This window comes from Accipiter gentilis, chromosome 4, assembly GCF_929443795.1.
Source record: "Accipiter gentilis chromosome 4, bAccGen1.1, whole genome shotgun sequence".
NCBI lineage: Eukaryota > Metazoa > Chordata > Aves > Accipitriformes > Accipitridae > Astur > Astur gentilis.
In genome coordinates this window covers 2,692,170-2,719,216 of record NC_064883.1, presented here as the reverse complement: position 1 = coordinate 2,719,216, position 27,047 = coordinate 2,692,170, and the positions used below count along the sequence as shown (strand labels likewise).

At 39.7% G+C, this 27,047-nt stretch overlaps 2 protein-coding genes across 7 annotated transcripts in view; one reads left to right on the top strand and one right to left on the bottom strand.

Moving 5' to 3' along the window:
• Window positions 1-27,047, bottom strand: part of AZI2 (5-azacytidine induced 2) — a 1,028,525-nt gene that overhangs the window by 676,447 nt on the left and 325,031 nt on the right. The window lies entirely within an intron of this gene.
• The window catches only part of RBMS3 (RNA binding motif single stranded interacting protein 3), a 457,623-nt gene that overhangs the window by 292,802 nt on the left and 137,774 nt on the right, over window positions 1-27,047 (top strand). For all 4 annotated transcript variants that reach the window (XM_049799280.1, XM_049799279.1, XM_049799282.1 and 1 more), the window contains exons 5-6: window positions 11,780-11,937; window positions 22,100-22,179. In XM_049799280.1, the coding sequence (XP_049655237.1) occupies window positions 11,780-11,937; window positions 22,100-22,179 (238 nt within the window). The remainder of the gene's footprint in view (window positions 1-11,779; window positions 11,938-22,099; window positions 22,180-27,047) is intronic.

Sequence of the window (27,047 nt, the reverse complement as noted above, 5' to 3'; positions counted from 1 at the left end):
CAATGAAAATTTTGCTGTAGAATTCAGTTAGAGAAGGATCAGGCCATGATAGAGCAAATACTCTGTCCTTAGGGAAAACAGCTGATAGAAATAGTGGAGAGAAAGTTCTAAAGTTATCCTGGCCAAGTACTGGTTACACATGCACCAGAACATCTGTAACTTGTGCCTCTACTTCATTATGACATCCTGTGGCCACTGGAAGATCAGACAGCAAAGCCCTGCCCTTTGCCCCACTCCCATCATTTAGAAAGTCCCCTTGCTTCCTTTTCTGAGCTTGAGGAGCAACATGCAACCTCTGGTCAAACACCTGGCACAGTCTTCATGAAGTACGTAGGAGGGGTTAATCCATAGGTTGATCTAAATGCTTTAACTCCACAGTTTGAGGAACCCAAGTTTGTCCCCTACAATGCCAAATTCTGTCTGCACTGAGCGAGTGATATTATTGTATCCTGAGACAGATCAGGGAGAAAACAATTTATTTCCACTACCATTTATAATCCTTTTTGTCCTGTGTTACTTTCATGAGAACAGAGACACTCTGCTTGAAACTTTGAGATCAGAAAGTAGCCCAGCCCAGTCAGCTCCAGAAGTCACCAGACCATGGCTTGAGAGTTGCCATCTTGACAAAGGTAGACTAAAAAAGCAAGATGTAGAAATTCTATAATAATTTTAACCACTTACTCTAGAATCTTCACTGCTTTGTACGCAAATCCAGGTTTTCAGGATCTGTTGTGATAACTTTCTAGATTTCAGTTTATGCAAAGGAGAACTGTAGAATTCTTGAAAGAGTTTTGTATTGTCTGAGTCCCATCTTGAAACTTCTTGTGTTATGTTGGGTGTTTGGGTGTATTATGATTTTAAGTAGAGCAAAAATAATTGTAATTTTCTTTTTCAGATATTATTACAGTTGGACATTTTTACACTGAACATATTAAAAAAAATTGCATTTTAACTAATTAGTGTCATTGGCACTGCATACCCTTTTTAAAGAACTGAAGTAAGCAGTGCTATTAAATACTTACTATTTGTGTGTATCATGTTTTTCAAAATGCCAAATAATCACCAGAATCCATGATAATGGGATGTTTTTTCTGCATATTTCTAAGAACTTTTTTAAGAGCACTTTAAGTTAAGCTGTTAATTTAATTTTATTGATTTAGTGCATAGAGCATTTTAGCTCAAATTAGTTTTCTTTCCTCCATTCTTGATAATGGGAAGTTTGTGCTGTGGCCTGATTTCATGCTATGTCCTCTGTAAAGCAAATAATCTCTTTTGTGACCTCTTCTTTCTCTGTCTGTGTAAGTATATACAGGCACACGTACAAATGCACCCTTGCTGTCGGACAGCATAATGTAAAACACAATTCAGTGAGAATGCGAATAGTCGGAGTTAAATTGCAAGATTCATTGGCTCTGTGCAGGGACAAAGGACTTGACTCCTGTCTAAATATCAGTAAGAAAGTTCTGGAAAATATACATCAATCAGGATGTCATTAACCCAGTATAACATAAAGCAAATAAACGTAGTTGATATGGTATTGTCTAACGTGCGATAGGACACTGTGTCTTAAGTTCAATATGACACAGTCGGTGACAAATCAAAATAAATAAGGTGTTCAACTTAGGTTGCAGCTTATCTGGCAAATCAGCCTTTTGCTTCCAGAGGTCATCAGTGATTTTCTAATTTAGGGTTCATATCTAGAAGATTATGCAGTATTTTCAGAAATTGTTATATACAGCCTTCAGATAGTCTGAGGTAATTAATTGATTCTTATTTAACAGCAATATAAATAGCAAAGCTGCTGTCAAAACAGTGTGGAAGAGAATATGGAGGCAAACGAACACCTTCAAAGCTAGACTGACACAATGATTTTTGCAGAGGTGGAGCTGCCTTTTTGGCTGCAGTGCACTTTGCAAGTTGGAAACTGTGGAAATTTGTTTCTAAGAAAAGTAAGGAGTTCTAAACATTTCACCTTGTAATGGCAGAAGTATGAAAAATAGGTTTTTATATCAGTCTCTGATAGTTCTGGTTATGATTGTATTTTGTGGAAATAAAAGGAGGTACCATGTATCTTATACAACGCTCTGAAGGCAGCGACCATAGCAACTCAACTCCATATTTGTCACACAAGATGAAGGGCAAATCAAATCACCATTGGCAGAAATGCATGATGGAAGGTTCTGCAGCAGCTCTGCGCTGGACAGACCAATAACAATTTGGTTCCAGCAATATTTAGCTTTAGCAAATGCTCTGCTGTCCATGAACAAACTTAATTAAAAGAAAGCTGAGTCCAGCTTACACAGCACGGCATAGTACTCTGATAGTTTACACAGTGAGAAGAAATCCTGGGCATATATAAACTGTGAACTCTTTTTAAAGTTCATGGTTTTAATTAAAACAGTACTTATAAATAATACTCCACTGTGGAGCTGCTACAGGTATTTGTGACAAATAATTTCCTACAGTACTTTTGTTCTTCTCTTCATAGGTCATGGCTTTTAGGAATTTGCTTGGCTGCAATTTTTTGACAAAATTTGGTAGAGCAGATTGTAGCCTATGCCCTGTTTAAGAAGTAACTGCGAAGAGTGTTTCACTGATGGCACAGTAAGGCTGGGTGCCTGAGTCACGTCTCTCTTTTCTGATTAGATGATCCCAGGCAAAGGATTTTCTCATGGCGGGAGTTGTTTTCTTGGGTCATTATAAAGCTCAGAAGGGCTTAAATTTACTTATGCAAATAACAATAAAATACTTTTGAAAATAATTGGGAAAATGCTTTTCTTCAGAATAGCACTTAGGAGTGTTTTCTGTGTTCATGTGCAGAACCACTGTGTCTTTTCAGAAAGTGTCCTTGTCATTAACAGGTTTTTGACATGACTTGTTGACAGTCAGGCTTATATAGAAAATGCCTGCTGCAGGTTTAGTTTTAGCTATATTTATGTTTGATGGATTGGGCTTAATTATTGCTGTACAATAATTGCATAATTATGCTAAGGCCAAATCTCTTGCAGTGCTGCGGAAAAACCATGTTGCTAATGAATCTTGAACCATCGTAGTGTAAAAGTCGGGTAGGGTTGGGTACAGAAGAAAGATAATTTATGAAACGTGTAGTCGGCACTCAGTCTACAAAGGCATAATGACTACTGTGAAGTAGACATATCAAGGTGAAAGAGAGATTTAACATCTCAGGATGTTAAATCTTTATGTATTAGAGCCTGTGGAAGGCTATCAAACAACACAGAGATTCCTTTGAAGGTATCTAAGACAAAATAAGCTTTCTGAATACCCCAATGTCCTCTGCTCTTCAGTACTTTCCCTGTGAAACCTTCAGTGTTTAGACACAGTCTTGGTTAAGGACATAGCTAGTGCTTCCAGCAGTGCCTGCTGCAAAGAGCTTTGGAATGACTCTTGACAAGGTGGCCAGCATCACTTGTACTGGTTTCCTTCTGCTGTATCTGTTAGATTATCGGTACTTAGTGCACTAATAAAATCCATGTAAAGTTCAGGCTTTCTGTACAGTCTTGTAAGCCTTTCAGTGTGCTGCTCAACAAGAGAGTGAAACCAGCCAGGGTTCAATAGTTAACTGGCCATTGATTTAGCTGTCTACACTGTTAAAACTGTGCCCACACAAAGGGAAGCAAATAAGTCAGTAAAAAGTCCAAGGAAACCCTGGCAGCTGCACTTGATTCATTCTGTTCACCTTATGTTACTGCAATGATGGCTCAAAATATGTCATTAACAATTCTGAAATGCTGTGTGATCTGGACCATTGCTATAGCAAGTGTTTCATATGGGTTTCTTTTCCTTCTTTTTATAAAAGAAACGGTGTGTGAAAAATCATTGAAAACAGAGCTACTATCACTTAATTCAAATTAGTGTATCTTCATTGATTCAAAAGGCACCACAGGGACATATGCAGGCAAGATCCCAGTCCCCAACCACTGCACAGAACCCCTCCTTCCTGCCCCCACTGGGAAGGAGGAAAAGGGTCTTCTGTCATCACTTCTCTGATACCAGGAGGTGGTGGAGTTTGGGGTGACTTTCTTTTAACTTTCGCTCCACCAGCCCATATTCATCCTATCAAACTGTGATAACTACATTAGGAGCATCCTGCCATGCTTGGATAGGTCAGTGAAGAAAATTTGGGGGGGGGAATCTTTTAATTCAGATTTTTGGTGTGCAAATCCAATCAAATGCATATCAAATCACCTTTCAAATGAATGCCTGTTTAAGATGTCCTGGAAAGTTCTCATAATCTGCAGTACTAAAAAAGTAAATATTAAATAATAAAACAACAAGAAGAGATATTGAATGTGAATCTGCTGAGAGAAAGTATTACATGCTTCCTCTAAATTTCATTTAAGCTCAGTGGCTTGTATAGAATCCAGTTTAGAAATAATCTAATAAACCGAAGATGAGACTGATGCTACCATACAACTTTCAAAATACTAAGCAACACTGGAAAATTTATGAAATGGCATATAAATGTTTCTGTATAAATGATCTGGTTTCATATAAATGGTTCCACATAAATGGCTTTTTCTGTAAAAAAGCATAACTATTTTTATATTGAGGAGAGACAGAAGTCCAACCCAGATCTTTAAAGAAGAAAAGAAGTTGCATACGTAGCCTGAAGATCTGGGCAGTGGCCATTAGGCAGAGATGAACTAGTTTGGGGAAAATACTAATTCTGGGTGATTTGAACCTAGGTCTCTGTGATGGGTTAACCCTGGCTGAACACCAGGTGCCCACCAAAGCCGTTCTATCACTCCCCCATCCTCAGCTGGATAGGGGAGAGAAAATATAACAAAAGGCTCGCGGGTCGAGATAAGGACAGGAGAGATCATTCACTATTACTGTCACAGGCAAAACAGACTCAATTTTGCAAAATTAACTCAATTTATTACAAATCAACCAGAGCAAGGTAATGAGAAGTAAAATGAAATCTCAGAACACCTTCCCACCACCCCTCCCTTCTTCCCGGGCACAAACTACCCTCCTGGATTTCACCACCAAGCCCCCCCAGCGGCACAGGGGGACAGGGATGGGGTTTATGGTCATCACACGTTATTTTCTGCCGCTTCACCTCCTCAGGACGAGGGCTGATCACACTCTTCCCCTGCTCCAGCGTGGGGTCCCACCCACGGGAGACAGTCCTCCACGAACTCCTCCAACGTGGGCCATTCCCACGGGCTGCAGTTCTTCACGAACTGCTCCAGCATGGGTCCATTCCACGGTGTGCAGTCCTTCAGGAGCACACTGCTCCAGCATGGGTCCCCCATGGGGTCACAAGTCCTGCCAGAAAACCTGCTCCGTGGGCTCCTCTCTCCACAGATCCGCAGGTCCTGCCAGGAGCCTGCTCCAGTGCGGGGTTCCCACGGGGTCACAGCCTCCTTCGGGAACCCACCTGCTCCGGCGTGGGGTCCTCCACGGGCTACAGGTGGATATCTGCTCCACTGTGGACCTCCCTGGGCTGCAGGGGGACAGCCTGCCTCACCAGGGTCTTCACCACGGGCTGCAGGGGAATCTTCGCTCCGGCGCCTGGAGCATCTCCTCCCCCTCCTTCTTCACTGACCTTGGTGTCCGCAGGCTTGTTTCTCTTACATGTTCTCACTCCTCACTCCGGCGGCAGTTTCTCTCCGTCCCAACTTTTTTTCCTTCTTAAAAATGTTATCACAGAGGCGTTACCACTATCACTGATTGGCTCGGCCTTGGCCGGCGGCGGGTCCGTCTCAGAGCCGGCTAATATGGGCTCGCTCTCTCTCGAACACAGGGGAAGCTTCCAGCAGTTTCTTACAGAAGCCACCCCTGTAACCCCCCCCCCCGCTACCAAAACCTTGCCAAACAAAACCAATACAGTCTCAAATGTTTAGAAAAACAGGAGCATGCTTCTAAAGGTGAGCTGTAATCTTGACCTGTGTCAATGTTAATATGATGAGGTCTCAATTTATTAAAGACAAGAAAAGCTTATGATCTATTAATATAAATATCGATTAGATCTTTGAAAGGAGTTTAGAATCTCATATTGATCCACACAGAGTTATATTCCCAGAATAAGTTTGGAAGTTGGAAAAAGGAATCATTTGAACTAATAATCAGTGCTTAGCTTCCTAGAACAAGCTGCTCTAAAGAGAAATAATTTAGGTTGAATAAAAAGACTTGGTACATAGGGTTCCCAGATAAACCAAACACACTCAGTTTCCAGCCCTACTGAGTTTACAGGAGGTTTGAGTTCCTTTTGGGGAAAAAATAACATAGCCAAAACCTGCCCACCCCTCCCTCCACATGTGTCTTTAAAGAATGCATTACTAAATGTACCACGTAAAGAGGCTCAGCCTCTTCTCGCACCAGCAGGAATTGTTCTTTCAGCTTTTTATGAATTGCTTCCAAAGATTATCTCAAGATGGGAGGGAAAATCCCATCTGAGCATTGCCCTTTCTTTCAAAAGTGGCTGGGAGGGTCCAGCGAAGCAAATGGCAAACTTTGAGCTGCAGCACACCCTCTGCTGCGTTTTATCTGTTTCAAATGCTGTTGGTGTAGTGTGTTTCAAATCGTCTGCATTATAAATTTCTTTTGCCTCCTTGGCACAGGCCTTGAGAGCTGAGTGACTGGCCCAGTTCTTGCTAAAAGGCAGTGACAAAACTTCTGGCTTTTTCCCCAGTACAACTGCTCCTGACTGCTGAACTTCCACAGCAGGACGCCTGCTGCTGAATGCTGGAAATGCTCTGAGCTAATCGAAAACTTGGTTTTGACCTACTGTTAGTTTGCAATATTCACTATTTTAAACCTTCCTAGCTGTGGTTTTGACCAGTTCGGGAGTGCCTATTATGTACACCCCCCAGCCAGAATGGCCTAACTACAATGTATGCATGCAGCGAATGCCCCTGGAGCCCACAGTCCAGAGCAACTGAGGTATTTGGGCTACAATGCTGGTGAAACAGGCTGTGGTAGGAGCAAAGGCAGTTGCAAAAAGCCCTGCACTTGTCTGGAGAGGAGCTTCAATTGGCTTAATTTCTTTTTTGTTGTTGTTGTTGGCCCATTCTGTGGCACTCTGTGCACCCATGCAGACTGGCACACACCAGGACCCCAGAATAAGCTCAGACTAGGGTGTGAGGCTGTGTCAGGATTTCAGAGGGTTGGGGCTGTCTGCATGAGTTCACTCCTGTTTCTCTAGGGCTGCGGTGCAAGTGCAAGCTGTACGTGGAAAATGTGACCCTCCTTGCACTGTCAAATGGGAGATCTTGGGTAAAATGAACTTCAGCGAGGACAGCCAGGAGCAGGCTTTTGACAGTGCCTTGAGACTGCGCTTGCAAGTTTGCATGCCTTGAGCATGATGCTTTTGCAGCTGGCACACACAGCAAGCTCCACAGCTGCCTTCCCGCTCCCCCCAAGAAGCAGCAACTTGGCCTGGTCTTGTACCCATTAATTAGCCATGTTTGGCACACACAGTCTGGGAAAGACAGAGGAACCGTGCTGCCGCACTGCGGTGAGCCCTCCGCCGCTCCCGGCAGCCCCGTCCTTCTCTTCTCTGAGCCCCCCTGGGGTGGCAGCTGGCTGCAGTGGCCAGCCCTGGTCCCCCTGGGGCGCCCTTTCACATGTGGGGGATTAAACCTCAGAGGCCACTGTGCTTTGGGAATATTGTGTCAACAGATGTATCATTCCCCTGTGATGTGAGACGAGCCTGGTGTCTCTGGTGTGGTCTGGAGGGAGAAAGCGGGACAGGGACTGCAAAGCCCAGGCAGCAACGGTGGGACTGTGCTTGGCAGGTGGCCCCACTGCGGTGGCTCTAGGTCGGCAGCTGTGGGACATCCAAGGCATGGTGCTGTTGGAAGTGTTTGTGGGGAGCGTTTGGCTTTTGCCCCCCCGGTCCCCCCCACCCCATCTGTTCCTGTCCAAAGAATTGTGGGCATAAGGGGAAAATGCCGTTCTGAAGTGATTGTATCACACGATTGACTTTCAGCTCTGTCACTGATAACTGGTCAGTCAGTCTAGTTTGGGACTGGACACAATAATAAATCCCAAGGTGGGAAGCAGCATTTTTTAATGCCTAGTTAAAAACCATAGGAAGAATTAAATGAACCAAAGGGAGCCTGGGCCACACTGTGTGGATCCAGATGCCACCATTGCCACCAGTCCTTCAACCTTGGGATGTGATCCTTCACTGAAGGCAGAAACCTGACTCTCAACTAGCTAGGATTATGAAAGGCTAGTAGTTCGTGGAGTGCTTGGACTTATGGTTCTGGTTAGGCTCATCTTGTGAACAAATAGGCACATTTTGAATAGCAGGTTGAGTTTGAAAAGCTCGGCAGTTACACAGGGCTGGGGAAGCAAGTATGTCACACAGCAGCTTGGGGAATCTGGGATGAAAAGGCTCGGGCAAAACAAGGAACATGTATCAGCACCTCCATGCTGCAGAGGGGATCTCTGCGCAGCTGAAAAAGATCATGAGGGGCCTCAGTGCCAGAGGCTGGGGGGCGGGGAGCCTGAGAAACAGGGGCTTGTGAGGGTGGGTGGCCATGGGGTCTGGCTGTGCGGTGGCAGGGCAGCTGGGCTCTGCACCACTCCTGTAAAGCCCGCTCAACTCCAGGCTTTGTCACTGGGAAGGCATTTCGTCTTGTTTCAGTTTGTGGTGTAAGATGTGGCATCTGTGGGGTGATATTTCTCTGTAAAGGAAAGGGGTATTTCTCTAAATGTTATATTTGTATAGTAAGGAAAAATAATGTGGCATATTTTTTTACTTTCTCAGAAAACACTGTTGTGTTGTGGAGGTATTGTGAGCAGCCTCATCTGTCTGTCTCTGCTTGCAGCTCTTGTTTATCATGTTGATAAAAGATAGGCTTGGTAAATCCTTGTGAGAGAGTGACTGTGGCCTGCTAGTCTTTAATTCATCCTCAGAGTGTAGCTAAACTTTCCACGGATATTTAAAACAACGGCATTTAATCTCTAACACAGTTAAAAGGCTTATGTGTTCCTTCTGCAGAAGTGAGACACATTGACGGCGGTTCTTATTTATTTGCCCCAGCTTGAAAACTAAGTAGGCAAAAGGAAAGTTCCCATTTTAATATTCTGAGGGACTGAATTGCTACAGTGAAAGAAAAGGCTGTTGTGCAGTTACTGACGCATAACCCTGCTTTCTTTCATATTAGTCTGTGCTTTGGCTATGAGGATGTCATCTGCATATTTTTACTAAATATTGATAAGGGACATCAGTCCCTGAGCACTGATTGGTTGATTAATCAAATTCCTTAACCAATCACTGGGTAGAGGTTTGCATAACAATGTGATTATTTCTGAAAAACTGTGCCTATTGGAATTGCAAACCTTTCTACTTTGATTTGCTTCTGTAATGCTTCTGCTTTAACTGCCTCCATTGCTCACATTTTCAAAGTATTTAGTAACAATGACAATGCTTCCTAACTCCTATATGTTTCTTTTTTTTTCTGTGGCCTGTGTGTGGGGAAAAAAAAGTAACAGCAATAAAACTTAAATAGTTTGCACACAGAAAAGGAGAAAAATGGAGGGGGGGGAGAGGGAAAGAAAATGCTAGGGGTTTTTGTTTGTTTGTTTGCTTTTCCCAAAGCAAAAAGTGTGATCTGAAGCTCATATTCCTCTCTTTTCTTGCCTACCTTCCCTCCAGGACTGTTTGCATGATTTTCCTCGCATTGTCGATACGGTACCAGTTCTGACCCTTCACTAATATCTTTTGGCTATTGGAGAGGAACTAGTTTTCAGATCTGTGTGAATATAAATTGAAGTGAAAGAAAGGAAGATGACTGCAGGGAAAGATGACCGGAAAGGGAAGGATTTTTTTTCTAGATTTGGGGTTTATAACTTCAGTTCAATTTGCAGTAAGTTTGCTGTTTGTGTGTGTGTGGTTTTCCTCTCCTCTGCTCCTTACTATAAGGCGTGGTAATAACTGGGTATGTTTTTATGGACAGCAACTTGAAGATGTGCCCACTTAGTTCTTTTATTTCCATTTTGTAAAATAGTAGGGAATTCAGCCTGCATGGTAGTGTGTTGTTTCATGGGGGTAATGGATCTGGAGATGTAAAGCTAGAATGCAATGGGCATTAAGCAGTATGTCCAAAGGCAAGTGTTTGCAGCTCTTAGGTCAGAATCCAAATTATGCAGTAAAACAGTATTACATGCCTCCTGATTTTGGACCATTTGGGGTATCCATTTTCAGCTTTTTTTCTCATCCAAAAGGGCTAAAATTTCCCTTGACCCTAGGGTAAGAGAAGCTGAAAACTTTCTTTGGCTTCTGATTCTGGCATTTAGCTATGCTAGACTTTGCTTAGTCATTCTTGTCCCTGCAAAGATTGGGTGTGTGAATCACAGCTTGAAATTATTTCTGCTTCCATTTTTGAGGCCTTGAATGTGCAAGACAGTGATGGAACAGACATCTTGGTTCTGTCCTGTCTTCATACATCTTGTAGAAATAGGACATGTGATTCTTTGTGTTTGACAAGACACATCTGCACTGATTGTAATGGGGTGTAATTTGAAACTAGTTTAGTTAAACCAGGGCAGATGGCTGTACTATTGTATGTAATTTCTTCAGTGTAAGGTTGTGGTGCTGCTGCAAGATTATGAATCTGGTTTTAGGACACCTCACAGCAAAAAGGGTAACACTGTTGTCATAAATCTCAGTGTTGATCAAGTACAATTTCATTCTGCCCATTAAAATATGTAATGAAAAACAATCCAAAAACCTCTCAGAAGACTTTGTCAGGGAAGGTACTGTCTGGTCAACTGCACAGCATAAAGAGTGTATCTTATGATTTTGGTTTTTAAGCATTAGCTAAAATTATGTAGTCATGCCTGATCCCAATCAGGCTTGTACTGACAGGAGATCAGATATTATGTAAAGCTTGTATCAATGAAAATGGAACCAGAGCCATGAAAATTTGCGAGGACTTAACTAAATTGATTTAATATAATCAAGACCTGGTTCTCTGCAGACAAGGTTTTTACTTACTGTTTTAATACATTTATGTTACATACGACATCCATGCCTCTTTCATGTTTCTGTGCAGTAGTTCAGCAAACAAGAATAGAAGTTGGAATGGTTGCCAAAACAGAAAGTTTAGCCTAAAAATCCAAAATAGAACAAGAAAGATGTCTTCAAATTTGTTTTCTCAATTGTTCATACTTCAGGCTTTACTTTATAAGATACTTTAATTCAGTCTGAGAATAAACATGTGACCTATCTCACCAGGACCTTAGACTGAACTGCAGAACTCCCCCCCGCCCAGTTAGGTCTTGTTGCACATTATCAACCAAGACATTTCTGATGGGGAAAAAAAACCCGGAAAGATACTATGGAAAGTGTTCTGTGTTTTCAACCAACCTTGCTCATGATGAACAGGTTGAATGGGAATTCTGCAGGCTGGAAAGCACATCTGCTTAAAACATGTGTTGAGTTTTCTTTCTTTATTTATGTTAACAGTGAGCACATTTGCAGAACTTATGTTTTCTTCACAATCTGTTTGCTAAATTAGGACACAAACCCAAGAATGCTTGTGCATGAGAGTAATTTTCTGTAAGTGAGTAGTGTCACTGAGTTCAGTAAGAGCAGTCATGCACAGAATTAAGCACATGCATGAGAGTTTGCAGAAATTTGGCAAACATGTTGTTGTCATGAACAGATTGCCCAGCTTTGCTTGTAATGCAGCTATAAATTCTTGGCTTGGTCCTATTTTGAGTAGCCCCCATTGTATGAGCCATAAGCTATTCTATTGTGCTAAGACTAACTGAGGATATTTCTCTTATTTTGTCATAGCAACAAGAGCAAGATCCCACAAATCTATACATCTCAAATTTACCCATTTCCATGGATGAGCAGGAACTGGAGAACATGCTGAAACCCTTTGGACATGTCATTTCCACCAGAATATTAAGAGATGCTAATGGAGTCAGCAGAGGAGTCGGCTTTGCCAGGTGAAACCTTTACTCTTTTTTGATTCATTTTTTGGCTTTGGTCCTTTGCAAATGCTGCCTATTCCATAACTCTGAAGCCTCATAGCTATGGAAAATGCAGAGCAGCACCTTTATCAGATTGTGTGTATGTTCTTTCAGCCAAGCTAAAGAATACCAATGCAGATGGATGATTGTTACATTTCTTTAAAAAATAGTTCATTGTATGTATGTATAGGTAAATAAAAATTGCTATGAATAGTGAGCTATCCATGCAGTGTCAAGCTTGGATAATAATAAATGTCCTACAGCCAAAAGCACACACTTGGTGAAGAAACTGTTTAAATGTTTAGCAAAGATTTTGCAACAGGAAAAAGTAAATTTAGCAGTTGGAAGAGCAAAGGGGAGGAACTATAACTGAAGAAACGTGGCTTCCTTGAAAGCTGCAGGGAACTCAAGCCTGAGACAAGAGCTAAAGAAGAAATATTTGCATATAACAAGCCCTGTTGGAGTAGTCAGATATTTTAGACAGAATGGGCAACATATTATTACCATGTACTTCATTGTCAGTACAGATAGACAAGCTTCCATGTTTACTCTCAGGGAATATTTACATAGATTCTCTTCAGCTTGAAACATTCTTGAATCAAATAGTTTTCTTTTGAAAAGCCAAGGAATAGAGAGCTATATATAGAAAGGTATTGAAAAAGAAAATGAGAAGAGAAATTTGCAATTGTGCTGTAAATCATTTTTCTGCTTCAAAAGAAAAGGAAAAAAAATCTCAAATCTTTGTTTCTACAGAATATTCATAACATTTGTGCTTTGTAGAGAAGGCAAAATGACTTAGTCATCTTGCGAATTTCTTTGAAATACACTGTATCTTGGTATATTGTGGCACTTCTGTTGGTGTCATAACACTACTGAGTGAAATGGGGTACTGTATGATAAAAAGGTGGCTTGCAAGATAAGTGACATTGTAGAGTTACCTTTGTCCTTGATGTGAAAGATCATTTTGCACAAAAAATGTTAAGATAATATTGTCTGAATTCAAATGGAAAAAGGCAAAACATTTATGCTGAAAGATGACACGCTGTTCCTTACGCATTCTTGCAGGTAATAACGTAAATTTTTCTACCTCACTAAATACAGATCAGTGTAAGTCATGGATAAACTTGCATTTTAAAAAAATTACTTTGTGGAAATGTATTTAATTATGTAACATATTTCAAGAAACCTTGGGTGATCTAGCATGAAGGTTGTGTAATTCACCATGCAAATGACAAAGGAGTAAAACCTTTGCTCTATCAAAGTATACAGCAGATCATCCATTGACTTGAGTGAGACCAGAGTTAATCCAGGAATTTAGAACTGTAGCTGAATGCTGACTCTTGTCTTTGCAGAATTATCAATACAAGATTTAATTACATGACCACCTGACCCTCTTTTTGTAATAAAGTGCTATTTGGTATCTTTTTCCTGCATGTCAATCCAAATAGATTAATTTATTTCACTTTGCTTGTCATGAGGGTTTTGTTCTAGTGTACCTACAGTGTGAGCGCATGCTGAGTGGGTATAAATGCAGTACAGGTAGGGGATGGCAGCTGTATTTCAGCCCAGATAAGATTTCAGAAGTTCAAATCAGCAACCCGTGTGGTGATCCTGGCTATTATACCTTCTGACCTGGGACCTTTTATCACAGCTCTTAACTGAGCCACAGAAGCACAGGAGTAAAAGTTAACTTTGCATATGCTAAAATGATGCAGCATCCAGCAGTTTTTAAATTTGATGTTTCAAAGTTATTAATTAAGCACTATGATGATTAAAAATCACTTTTTGATTCTGCCCAATTATGTGAATAGTCAATCTCAAAATAAGTATATTCAAAAAGCAGTCGGAAATAAAGACTTAACGGTAGACAGCTATTGTCAGAATTTTCTCCTAAATGGGTATGATTAGCAGTTTTATAGTACTGCAGGTGGCTACTTAATCATTTATAACCTGGGCAACTTCAAATGTTCTTGGATCAAAATTATCTGAGTAACGTCTGGCCACATTAGATTTCAGCCTCCTTTAAACTATGCACATTCAAGCTACCTCTCTTTTTTTAAGCTGTGAAAGTATTTCCTCTCTTTTGCATCCCTCAGAAGCAACTGAACAGATTTTCCCGAAATTTTCCAGAGCATTTCTCTGTGGCTTGAACCCAACTGTGCCTAGGTATGCCCCAAAGGAGATTTTGGGGAGGAGAGTTATGAGCAAGGGGCCAGACAAGGGAAGCTTTAGACTCCAACTGTGGCTCCACAGAAGTCCATCCAGTTGAAAGGGAATTGCCATAACCTCTAGACACCTCACTGTGCCTCACCCCTGGCCTGTGCTTTGTACTTCAAAGCCATGCTACCTGGCTCCAGGCTCTCCGTGGGAGCTGGCATTCTGCAGGGCTCATGTTGCTGTTGTCGTTGACAGCGTGGGTTTCTGCTGACACCGGCAAGCAGAAGCTGGGGCTAAACACAGCCTATCGTATAGCAGAGAGAGAAATTAGGAGGAGGAGGGGAAAGAAATACTTACTAGAAGTAAGGAATTGGAAAAAGAAAGCAGTACAGATGAGAAGCTTTAAGTTCAGTTTGTTGTAAGATTGCTGTCAGAAGAGGGAAGGACACGGTGTTGTCCCCACACAGGATTTCATCACAAGACTTAAACTTGTAGGCGTTCCTCTTAAATCCCTGTGGCTGGGAGTCATCTGATGACTTCAGCATCTGATCTTTCATTTAAAAAGTATAAGTGGATTCCTCAGAGCTTAGAACAAAAGCATAGACCTTCACTGTCAAAAAATGAAAAAAAAAACAAAAAAACCCACCAAACCAAAAAAAACAAAAACCCAAGAAAACCAACAACAAAAAAAAAAAAAAAAAAAAAAAAAAAAAAAAAAAAAAGAAAAAAAGCCACAGAAACTGGATTTGAAGACTTTTTTCGAGATATAATTTTAAGGCTGATCTCTTATGATTTGAGTTTTGCAAACAGGACATTAGTAGTGTTGGTGGTCGTGTGAGTAGAAAGGAGATCAAACATAGTGAGTAAGTGAGCAGGTCTTTGAGGGAGGTTGGAATTGCTGGATAGAAGGTACTGAAAGCATGGAGGGAAATATTTAACTTCATCCTGAAGATGTGTTGTCACTTACAAAGAGTGTATGTGCTGGAAGATCTGTCCTTCCACAGGCCCATAAAGGGTGAGTTCCAGATGATAAGGTGGGAGAAGATAAAGAAATAACACAATCACAGTGGAGCCAAAGCAGTGGTGCTCTTTTGCTAAATGAAAGGGAGAATATTTAGAGGGAGATTTCTGAGGATCAGTGATGATGCTACTTTGGAGGCAGAAAAGTGTCAGCAGCACGAGGGGATAAAGAAATATTCAGGCAGTTTAAGGATGCATTTGTGAAGAGGGAAGTGCTTTGTTCTTCCTTATTCAAGGGTTTAATTGAAGGCAGTTGAAAAGGTGCTATAAATTTAGCTTGAACAAATCCATCATTTGGGACAGTAGTGCAGGCTTAGATATTATAAGGATCATTCCTACTTTTAGTCAGAAGAATGATCTGTCATATCCTACATCTTACCCAGGAAATTGCCTTATAATTGGGTATCTTGGATGAAACTGGAAATCACAAACATGCCCCAAAGACGTTGTGTGATACCTTTAAAATATTCCAATGCCTGTGGTGATAAATTTCCATTGAAAGGCCACCCTGGAAGGGGCTAACAGCATCACTGCAGGGTGCTGTGGAGGTCTGTGGGAGAATGTATCTCTGTGACCCTCACATTTCCATCTGGCATTGCAACCTGGACCAAATTTTGGTAGACTCAGTACATCCCTAAGAAAATTGCCAGGCATGGAGCTGCACTTTCAGGGAGAAGCAAACTCCAGAGAGGGACAGGTGGGGCAGGATTCTGAGACAAATATCAGTGGGACTCCGTAACATGAAAATGGATATGAAGCCCTTGAAGGTGAAGACGGAGGAATAAGGAAAGTTAGGAGCCATCAGATAATTTGACTGAGCAATTTTCATAATCCAAGCCCGAGGTACTGTGAGTTTAATTGAACTCCTTGGGACATGGAAAAGGGGGCAAGGAGGCATTGGGATATACCTTGAGGAGGGACTTACTGATACCACTGAATCAATGAAATAAAAATTTTATTTTATAACCCCACAGTAAAATACCATTCAAATATTAAGTATCCTTCCTATAAAGATAGTATTAGTAATACCATACATACATGTACCACATTCAACTGAACAGCAGAGCAAGCGTTTTATAGGTCCTTTTAAATGATAAAGTACAAAGAAAGAGTTAGAAACCACTAACTTTTTTATTTTGTTTGCTGTCTTGTAACTTAAAACGACCTTGCAAGATTCAGCCCCCAAGCGACATTTTACAACAAAGTCATAAGCCTCTGAAAACAGAAATTTATGATGGAAATTCTGACAGTCAGACAGTCAAGTATTGCACTGCTGGCGGGCACCAGTATAATGCTTAACCTGAGACTGTGAAGACAGTAGCATAAATCAGCCTGGGTCTAGGTGGAAATGACTGTGTGTTCATACTATTCTTTTTTTTAGCAACATGAGAAAATTTGTTGAACACAAACTGTCATAAAAGAATGTTATAATGCTGTTCCCAGCAAATGACCAAAGTCAAATGATTCTCAATTAGCTGTCTCTATCATCTCAGAGCAAAAGGAAATATCAGGGAGATGCTTCCATCCCTTTGTGATAGAGCTGGGGGGTCTGTAGTGAGGCATTTACCCACTTTTTGTTGGGAGTTTGGGATTCATCCTTGTTTTTTCCCTACCTTGTTCTTCTGATAGAGCTTCCAATGGGTTCCTTTTCTCTGCCTGCATATGTTTTTTATTAAACTTATCTCCTACTTGTCTGCATTTTACATGTCTTAAATTTAGTCTTTGGAAACAGTATTCAACTCAGCAACTGAAAGGGAGCAACAGAAAATGGGAAACAAGATTTTGAGCCCCCACAGGATCGTTATTCTATTTATAGAAGTTTTGCATGGATTTCAGTAGAAATGGATGTGCTCCAGTTTCCATTGAAGCAAAACAAGAGAGCCAAGCCTTTAATTTTTATGTTCTTTCCTCAAAGGAAGGTGTGCATCTTTCAGGGTTTTTCAGGATAATGTAGGTATCATTTAGTTATATTGGCTTTCTTCTGAAATAAAGAGGTTTCTCTATGGAGAGTACTGTAGCTCTATGCAGAGAATACTCAGGCAGCTCAAAACAGTCACCTTGGCATGATGAGTCATGCTGCAAGATGTAATATGGACCATATTCCCAGAGAAAAGGAGCCTCTCCTGTCCTCACTGGAGTGGTTTCTGCAGATTTTGTATATTTATCTGAGATAGTAAACAACTTCTTGTTATTCGTGCAAACAGGACTGAACATGAAAAATGTACGGGCAAGACATTTTGGGAAAAGATATAATTTATGAGTGATGAGGAGAACTTGTCAAAATTAGTATCTCTTCCTAGGCTGTAAATTACAAACGGAACAGTTTTTCCAGCATTGGATTCAAACCAAAAAGCACAAACATCTTGAAGCAATCTCTTACCAGCTGAAAAGTTGGGGACATAAGATACCTAAGTCAGTTACAGGAGAGAAGAAAATCACAGGTTGCAGCCATATCAGGGTCTTAGAATTCCTGGAATTAAATTAGCAAAATAAAGAAATTAGTGAACACGTTGCCATAGAAGGATGAAGAGTAGAACATAAGGAGGTGCTAAGAAACCTCCTGCTAATCAAACCTACCTTGTAGCTTTAGAAAATTTAAGACCTGAAGATCATTTTCCCTGACCTCTTTTATATCACAGGCAGTTGAAGTACTCCCAGTTACCTAATATTGAGATAATACTTGTCCTGTACTAAAATACAACTTTCAGAAGTGATTTGAAGACATCAAGCAGAAAAAAAAGCCACCTCTTTTCTCTCTAACTTGTGCCAGTGGATCATCTTCCTTGCAGTTAAATGTTTCTGCCTAATTTCTCTTTCAAATTTATATGGTTCTTGTCACAACTTTCTCAGCAAGATTAAAGAACTACTTAGTACCTAGTTTATTCTCCGGCAAAGGTACTTATGCACTGCTATCAGACTGCCCCTCTAGCCATCTTTTTGATATGCTAAAGAAATTGAGTTCTCTGGTGTGTATTCTAACCATGTTCTTTGGACTCCTCCACTGTATAATATTGCTACTACCTACCGACTTCCATCTTTGCAAAATGCCTTATATAGTGAAGAAACATTGCCCCTTGAAGATTTATTATTCCTGCTCTTATAAATATAAGAAAACAATGATATTCATGTGCTGATCATAACATAAATGTGGTAGTAACAATTTAATCTTTAAATATTTACTCTGGATATAAAAAAAATAGAGTCCTGATTCTCATTTATATTATTATTATTATTATTAAGTAGAGTGACTACAGGTTATATGTAAACCAAACCCACATTTTACCCCTACCTGGTAATTACATGGTACCGAATATTTCTCATGTAATAATTATGTAATCATAATGTTATTCCTTGTATATAAATTTTATTACGTTGTTTCTTGATGCTGCATCAATCTTTATAATAAGCATCTGTAAGAGCTTTAGTTTTTTAAAAAAAAATTAATTTTCCCTTTTTCTTCTTCTTTTTTTTTTTTTTTCATGGTAATAGTTCCCTATTACTTATAACAACACATAATCACTACTTTGGAGCCACTATGGTCTGTAGAGAGAGTAATAAACATTTTTTGAATTACCTAAAATAAATATTTAATAGTAAGATGTGAATGGCAAGTTACTTAGTTATGATACTTGCTTAAGCACCCCCAAATTTTGTTCTTTTACTAATCATATTGGAATATCTTAAATTTGCAAACTATGGCTAGGAAAACAAAAATATCATAAAATCAGTCTTTCTTTTCAGATTTTTTTTAAATTTACTTCCTTTCCAATTGGACAGAATATGGCAGTCTAGTTACTCATACTGTATTTGGGAACTTTACAACTTAGTTTACAGAACCTGGAGATATATAGACACAGATGAAAATAAATTCTCATAGTTTTGTTAGTTTCATTGTTTTAGATTGTTATCTTTACCTTTAAAGATATCATAAGAATCTGGCCTATGGCTTTGATAAATTTTTTTCTGCAGTGTATTTCCTGATTCAAAATAATACTCAGATTCATTATAGTTATCTCCAATTTGCATTTAAACATGAATTGTTATCTAAGATCCTCTTAGGATCAGCACCAAAATCACATTGTTGAAGGGAATTTGAAAATGATACTTCATAAGTGATCCGATCAGAAGCAAATTTCTATTACCATGTGAAGCTGATATCCTCCCCTTTCCAGCAGGAGAGCTGAATATCTACATCGAAGATGTTTATCTTTTCTCCAGAATATTATCATTTGCCACATTTTTGTTCTATCAATTATGAAAAAAACCCTAACACTGAAGAAATGGATTTAAGAGTGCTCTTCCCCCAAGTTTGCCTGTGCTCCAATGACATGCTTTTGTAGAAAACCTGTCCCTTGGAGGCTAACTTTTAACATGTAACATTCCTGTTAATGATATTTTTATCAAATACCAGTCTCAACCAGCATTTTGAAACATTTCTATCTCAGACACGAAGAATAAATTCATGACAAAAATCTATTTTGTCCATCTCCCCTGAGTTTCCAAATACATTCTGCAATAGAGGAGTGCCACAGCTTTTTGAAGAAAAAGCAGGTAGAATTTATTAGTGTAGACCTAAGAAAAGTATATTATTATTGGGCCTTTTTCCCAGGTATGGCTAGTCTTTATGGCTAAACCAAGTAAGAATAGAAAGAGGAATGTCTGAATGGATGTGTGCTGATAGGTTCAGCTCATGGGTAGGCACCTGCCATAGACATTGCCACCTAAGTGGTTGATGTTGATCAGAGTTTTAACTAAACTAAAACTGGGGTCTTGTGATGGCAAATATCAGATAATTTTTGTAATATATCTGGTTGCTCTATACCACTCATTCTTCCCAGTCAGTCAGTGAGCTAATCATCCTGACAAACACAATTTGAAAAGGCTATTTCTAAAAAACGGGTATTGTGGACAAGTGTAAATTATAATTCATACTTAGGTGGCCCTGGGGTAGATGCCAACCTGGTAAGTTAGTGGCTGCCTGGCCAGCCTTGGTGTGGCCGGGAGGAAGGCCTACCCCACAGGCACATGTTGCAGAAAGCATGTGGGGGACTCAGGTAGGGGAGACAAGGAATGGGTGCAGTGTTACTCAGCGAGAAATCTGAAGGAAACATGTATAGACATCTTTGTCTATTGTGCTGCCTTTTCAAACTGAGTCGATAATGCCAGTGTTGGTTTCAAGCGAAGCGTGTGCCAGATTACAGATAGCTAGCAATGGCATTTGAGAACCATTAATTGTGAAACTTGAGAAGAAAATGTGTGCATTCCTTTTCAGAGTGCTATTCGAATGGTGGCCTTTTTATCCCAGAACACTGTGGATTTCACTTTTATTCTCTTCCCACATAAAGTGCATGAAGTGCACTGAGTCTCTTTCACTTGGCAGCTTATATATTGCATTCTTTGCAGGGACTGCTTTAGCTTGTTAAATTGTACCCCATGTATTAAAATGAAATTGTCACTGCTGTGTGATGCAACATAACATGGTTTGACACCAAGAGCCTAGAGCTACAGAAAACAGACTTTTATTGCATTTATTCTTTCAGAGACAAGAGTCTCTAAAGGCTCAGCACAGACATTCACTTGTTAAATCTGAATGAAGCCAAAGTGAACAATCTAAGTTGCTGTCTTTGTGCTTGTAGAAATGGCCCAGCCCATGTGATATGCAATGATACAACCTGGAAGGGCAAATTTTTAATGATTTCACCTGAAATAAACTGACAAATTACTTTTATTTGCTCAGAGAATTAATCAGGCAATCAGGATATTATCATTATCATTGTTGTTGTTGTTATTAGCAGTATTATTATTATCAGTGCTGTGCCCCTTTGAACTCTGGCAAACTTGTACACCGGGAGACAAACCGCTCCTCTGTGTGGGCTGCATTTTCCCAAAACCATGTGACAGGAAGGGTGGTGGATAAATCAATTTTTAAAATATCTAGACTGGTCAGGAGTAAGCAATATTTATGTCAGTGGAGTTATTTTGTGGAGTGTACCTGGAGGTAAGCACTGATGTATTGAAGATGGTTTTTAAACACAATTTTTCTAAGAAAAACAAAAGCAGTATGACTTTTCTTTTTGCTTGCTTATTAGCTTTCTATTTCTCTCTTTCCTCTCTTCGAAGTTTCTATACCCACTCTGTAGCAAAGTCAGCTGTTCTCTGGACTAGTGTGCAGTCAATTTACAAGACTGAAAGAATGGTGAATTCCCAGATGTAGTATAACCGTGGTTTGGGATTTGACTAGTAGCTTTGTATTCTTTACAATTCCCTCAATAATATATGTACCAGTTCACTGTTAATGCTTTAACATCTCCATGCTGAATGTTATCTCGAGATCATATGAGATGAAAGTAAGTCATTTCACCTACCAGTATTGCATGTAAATTACTGTCTTCACCCAAAATCTGGCTTTATGTTTTAATAGGCATATATGCATTGGTTTTGGTTTTGCTATACAGTCTGTCTTTACAGGTTATTTTTTAACATTGTAATCCTTAATTATTGTTGCTTAATCCTCTGGGTTCTTTCCCAAATCCTGTATATTTTTTTCCTGTCATTTGAAGTTATTTTGGATGCACAAGGAATCTAGAAACACATCCTTTGCCTTTCCAAGCAGCACATGAGAGCATAAAGAATGTCCTTGTTCAGGGTGATCCCCTGGAGCCAAAAGGGGGGACTGTTCATTGACACTGCTTCGGCTCACACACAGCCAGGAATGTGAGCCAGGAATGCAGCTGCAGGCTTTGAGGGTGGCGGGTCCTCCTTGCAAGCCCCACTGCACTGTAATGAGCTCAACCAGTTTCTTCGCAGAAATCGGCAAGAGCAGCTTTGAAGATTTCTCTCAGAATCTGTGCTTGTCCTTTTTTTCTCCTTTTGCTTTTTGTTTTTGCTGACTGAGCACTTTCATAACAGTCTAGTAACATGTATTGCCTCTACCCCCATCCTTCTCTTTTCTCTTTTCCAGAATGGAGTCTACAGAAAAATGTGAAGTAGTAATTCAACATTTTAATGGCAAATATCTGAAAACCCCACCCGGTCTACCAGGTAAGTCTAGCCATTACTATGAAATTTAAAATTCACTTAAGAGTTTAGAATACAGAAACATTGGAATTTGTTGCGAGTGGCTTGTATTACTGGCCCTGCTAAGAAGGCATATGACCTCCCTGGTTGAAGCCTATCCTTTATGACCCAAAGCAACTTCTTCCTTTTCCAAGTTTGTATTATTCAAATATTTATGCCTGACAGCAGTAAATTTAAGTGCATATAAAAATCATGTTGTCTTGCTGCATTTTTTCCTTTTAAATGAGTATATTAGGTGGGATTTTTTTCCAACTGGAGCAAAGGCCACATAAGTAAATGCCAGCGCTTTTCTAACAAACTAGAAATACAACTAGATCAGCAACTGCGTTATAGGTTATAAAGTAGCCAGGATTTCAGGTTGTAGTAACTTTGTATTCTTTACAGTTACTAGTTAGTGTTACTAGTTACTGTTACTAGTTACTGAGGCTATTTGAAATATGAAGTGATTTTATACCATTTGTACTTGTCATAGCTTAACGAAATCCTGCCATTTTCTGACAATACCCATCAAATACATTCATTGGTGTGTCCGTGTGACATCAAAAGCCAAGTTCCAGCCACTATCTTACTTTTAAAATCTTCAGCTGTCATCTCTGTGGCCATCAGCTGTGCAAAGTTAGTGATCAGTTGCCTGACTCTTAGTGCTTGACAAGACCTCCCCAAGGCCACAAATCTGCAAAGATTTCTCCCTCAGATTGTCTGAAGAGCTACATTCAGTGAACAGGAAATCCTTGCAACAATTGCATCCTAGGTTATTCTCTTTTTTTCTTTTTAACTTCCATTAAATGATTTCCCTTTTTGGTTACTTTCATTAAATTCCTCCTTATTCATTGCCTGGTTCTTTATGCAGAAGACGCACTAAATACTCTAATTAAAAGAGAGCCATCTGCACAGCTACTGTGTACAGTAATTGAATGCTGCAATGTACATATAAATTTTAGTCAGATCACCTTCATGAAAGAGCATAAAACTTTTAGTACAAGCTGTAAGACTACATTTTATGGATTTCTTTTTCAAAAGTAGTCACTGACAATTTTTCTCAACACCAACTAATGGAGTACACCACCAACTTTGTGAAGTACAACAGACTCGGGCTGCATAGAACAATGGGCAAAGCAACATAGGCAGAGACCTTAAACCTTTGGTGTTCCTTTCTGTATGCATACATTGAGTCCCAGTAGTAATCTGTTTAATATCATAGCAACACCCAATGGAAAGTGCGTGAATAGCAAGGAATCAGTAAGTGCAGCTTCGTCATTATAATCCTATGTGCTCCATGGTCACATTCCTGGACATCTCAGAGAGGACTCATCATTTGAGCAGGAAATAAAGCAGAATATTCTTACAGTGCCTGCTTGAGACAAAAAGGCTACATGGTAAAGAATGAAAGCTAGAAGTTGAAAATAGTTTTATTTTCTTTTTTTTTGTTTTTAATTTCTAAATTAGTCAGGAATATACTGGGTTTTCAACAGGAACAATGTTGGACATCAAAACAGGAATCTTGATAAAAGAGCATGATTACTTACCTTTGTTCCAAGAGATACACTGAAATTGGATTTTAATGGTTATAACTTTTACTGCTTTCTTAATTAAAGGACATGAATCAGCTTTTAGTTTCCTGAAGAAGGTGTCCATGTGGGAAAATTGTCTACTATGTTTCTCTTGTGGTTGTTCTGATCAGATGGCATTTAGTTGCAAGGATGAGCTGAAAGTGACTATTTTGAGAGTTTTCATTTACCTGAGCAGCATTCAGATGCAGATAAAGCATAGTGCAGCTTGGGGCAAAGCCACTGAACCAGTAACTGAACTCACTCAACTATGCCTTCGATATCTGTAAGATCCCATTTTGTCCTCTGTTTTTGGAGGACAGATTTTGTAGCTTCAAACACAGATAATTACAAATTATCATAGGGTATTTGATCCACATAAAAGAGAATATTTGTGCCTCATTATTAGAGTAGGGCACTCTTCAAATCCATATTTAACAGATTTTTCATATTCATTCTTCTTCTTAAGAAGCAAGAGGACAAACATCACTTGAGCACTTGGGTCGATTCAAATAATACTGACCTCTCATACTCGTTTACCTTTGATCCAGGGCAAAAAACACTCAGCCCTAGTTTCTTCTTCTTGACATAGATTCCTGTTAGAGCTTCTACTCAGTTTATACACCTGTGCTATGAACCTGTATTTAAGCCTCTCAGCAAAGATAGAAGCATCTTGCTTTATCCCCCTCCTGGCAGTTGCTTATCTTCCTGCATGGAGAAGGAAGGAAAATCAGGTCTTCTAGTGTACTTGGAAAATCACAGTCAGAGCCTGAAAATTATCCTCCCAGCACCTCAGTAATTGGCATAGAAAGAAGATAATCTCTAGTTATTGCTGTGACCTCTTTATGGATTTCAGTTAAAAAATGAGGAACCAGAGAACATTAGCGGAAGTATGCAACTCTATCTGTTATTAACCTCTACTGCTCAAAGACATGATCTTACTGTGAGAGAAAATTAATCAATCCTTTTAGGGTTAAATTAAATTGATTTAGGATTTTCAGCTGGATTTCTTTCAGGTATAGCAGTGAACTGGGAGGGTTTTACATTTTTGTCCACATCTCCTCTCACCCAAGCTCTGATGTTCTGGTTCAGGCTTGCCAGCTAATAGAAGGCTGCATAAGGCCCATCAAGAAAGAAATCAGCCTGGCTGCAGGCCATTTTGTACTACTGTGGTTCCTGAAGCAGTGGGATTATGGAGCAGACAAACCATTTTGGCAGGTAGCTTCCATCCACGCTGTCTTCCCTAGTCGTGTTCCCTGAGATGCAATCCTGGTGACACAGTGGGATGTATGTGTGTGGGAATACCGTGTCTGTAGGATAAAATGTTCATGTGTTGTGGGGGTGGTTGTGCCTGGTTACCAAGTCATGATGGAAGAAGGACTGGAGTAGGTAGCTTTCACGTGATGCTGAACAGCCCGTCAGAAACACTAGGCACTGTGAATCTGGCTTTCACAATGAATAAATCATGGACCATGACTTAGTTATATCCTCCCAAGGAATTATCTCAAACATTCATTTTGAATATAGAGCTCTTTCCCAACTACTGTTTCCTTGGCAAATGAGATGTAAATTTAAGTGGATATATTTTTTGCTGCTGTTGGAAATAAGATAGAAATCACAGGAGAGTCACTGTTGTGTACCTGGACATTTGAGCCCAGCCAGGAGTCACACATCTAAGCTGACCCAGACCAACAATACAGTAGGAAAGGGTAAAGCAGTGTTATGTCTGCAAGGAAAGGAGGGCACACAAGGCACTCTGGAGGTTCTGTATTCTGTACATTCCTGAGGCAAAAATTTGATTCCTTGTTTGATTTTCTAACTTCAACTACTGTCTGTTGTCTCTTAAAAGTTGTCAAGCTAAGCACTTGCAGCTCCAGACCACTCTGCTTCAACCCAGTAACAGTGTAAAGGTTATTTTCTGGCACTTGCAAAATTTTGCTGGTCAGATGTGTAATGCCTAGGTAAATTGAGCAATACTGTGTCTATATTAGTGAATTATTCTCATTAAGGGTGCTTCTCTGTCCAACTCCTTGGCTTCGTTCCATTCCAAAACCAATTGCTCCACTGTCCTGCTTGCTCAACTAATAAGTATTTCATGATTTTCAGTCTTAGATATACAGTACAAAATAATCGGTTACCTTATAAATAATTAGTTGATATCTTTGTATTTCTTCCAGACTGAGAAAGTACAGTTGTCTCCAGAAATGTGCGAACTCTCAGTGCTTGGCAGATTCCATGTGAACTTCATAAATATTCTGAGTAGCTTTGAGTGATTATTTTTTTAGTGTTTTTTTGTGTTTGTTTTTGTTTTCCCTTTATTAGCACTGCTTTTCTGAGATAAATAGACCAGGGCCTACTGGGTATATTTTCTTCCTATAGAGAGTGCAGCCCAATGTGAAACTAATTGTAAAGGCCCCATATTGCCACTCTGAAGGAGAAGTCAGCAAATGAATGCCTCAGACTATAGCACTGTATGTCTCCATCAAGATGTAAAGGGCACTACTAATGATGAAGGTAGCTTGCCCTCAGTCTTTCAATGCTGCATCTCTTTTTGTTCATGAATGGGAGACTTTATGTGAAAACCTGCTAATCTATCACATTTTGCAATCACTGAATTCAAGTAAAAATTCCTAGCTTTTCTGTTAGTAACAAATTGATTTCTCTTTGGATGGGCAAGATTAGGGTACAGTCTTTGCATAGAGTTTTTGTTCACCTCCCAGTATCATTGGATATCTTTAAAAAACTTCATTTTCTCTTTTCGAATAAATGGAAAGACTTAATGAGTTCTTTCTTTTATCTCTGGAATTTCACAGGAACATGCCTCAGTTGCGGTAATTATCTTCTGCTGATACATTCATTATGCTCCCTCACAGCATTTTCTGGTCATTATAGTGCTTCCTAAATTTCGTTTGCTTTGTAAATACTTTTGGTTGTCAGAGGACATTGGGCCAGTTCCTATCTCAGGGAAAACTCAAAAAAGTGAGGCACAGGAATGCTATATGATGCATGGTCAAGAATCTTTCTCCTTTGTAGTAGCTTTGTGTGGCTTTTATTGCTAATTTTAATGCCAGGTTACAAATATCTGACAAAAAGAAAGAAGAGGGAATTACTCTTCTTGTGCAGGGTAAGAGCTCCACAAGTAACAAGCAACTGTGGCATTTTGGGACTGACTTTTACTAGAGCAAAAACTCTTAAATACAAAGAAATTATCCGCAACATACAGATGTATTTGCAAATACCTCATACCTTGCTTTAATCATTATTGGCCATGCATTTTTTCTCTTG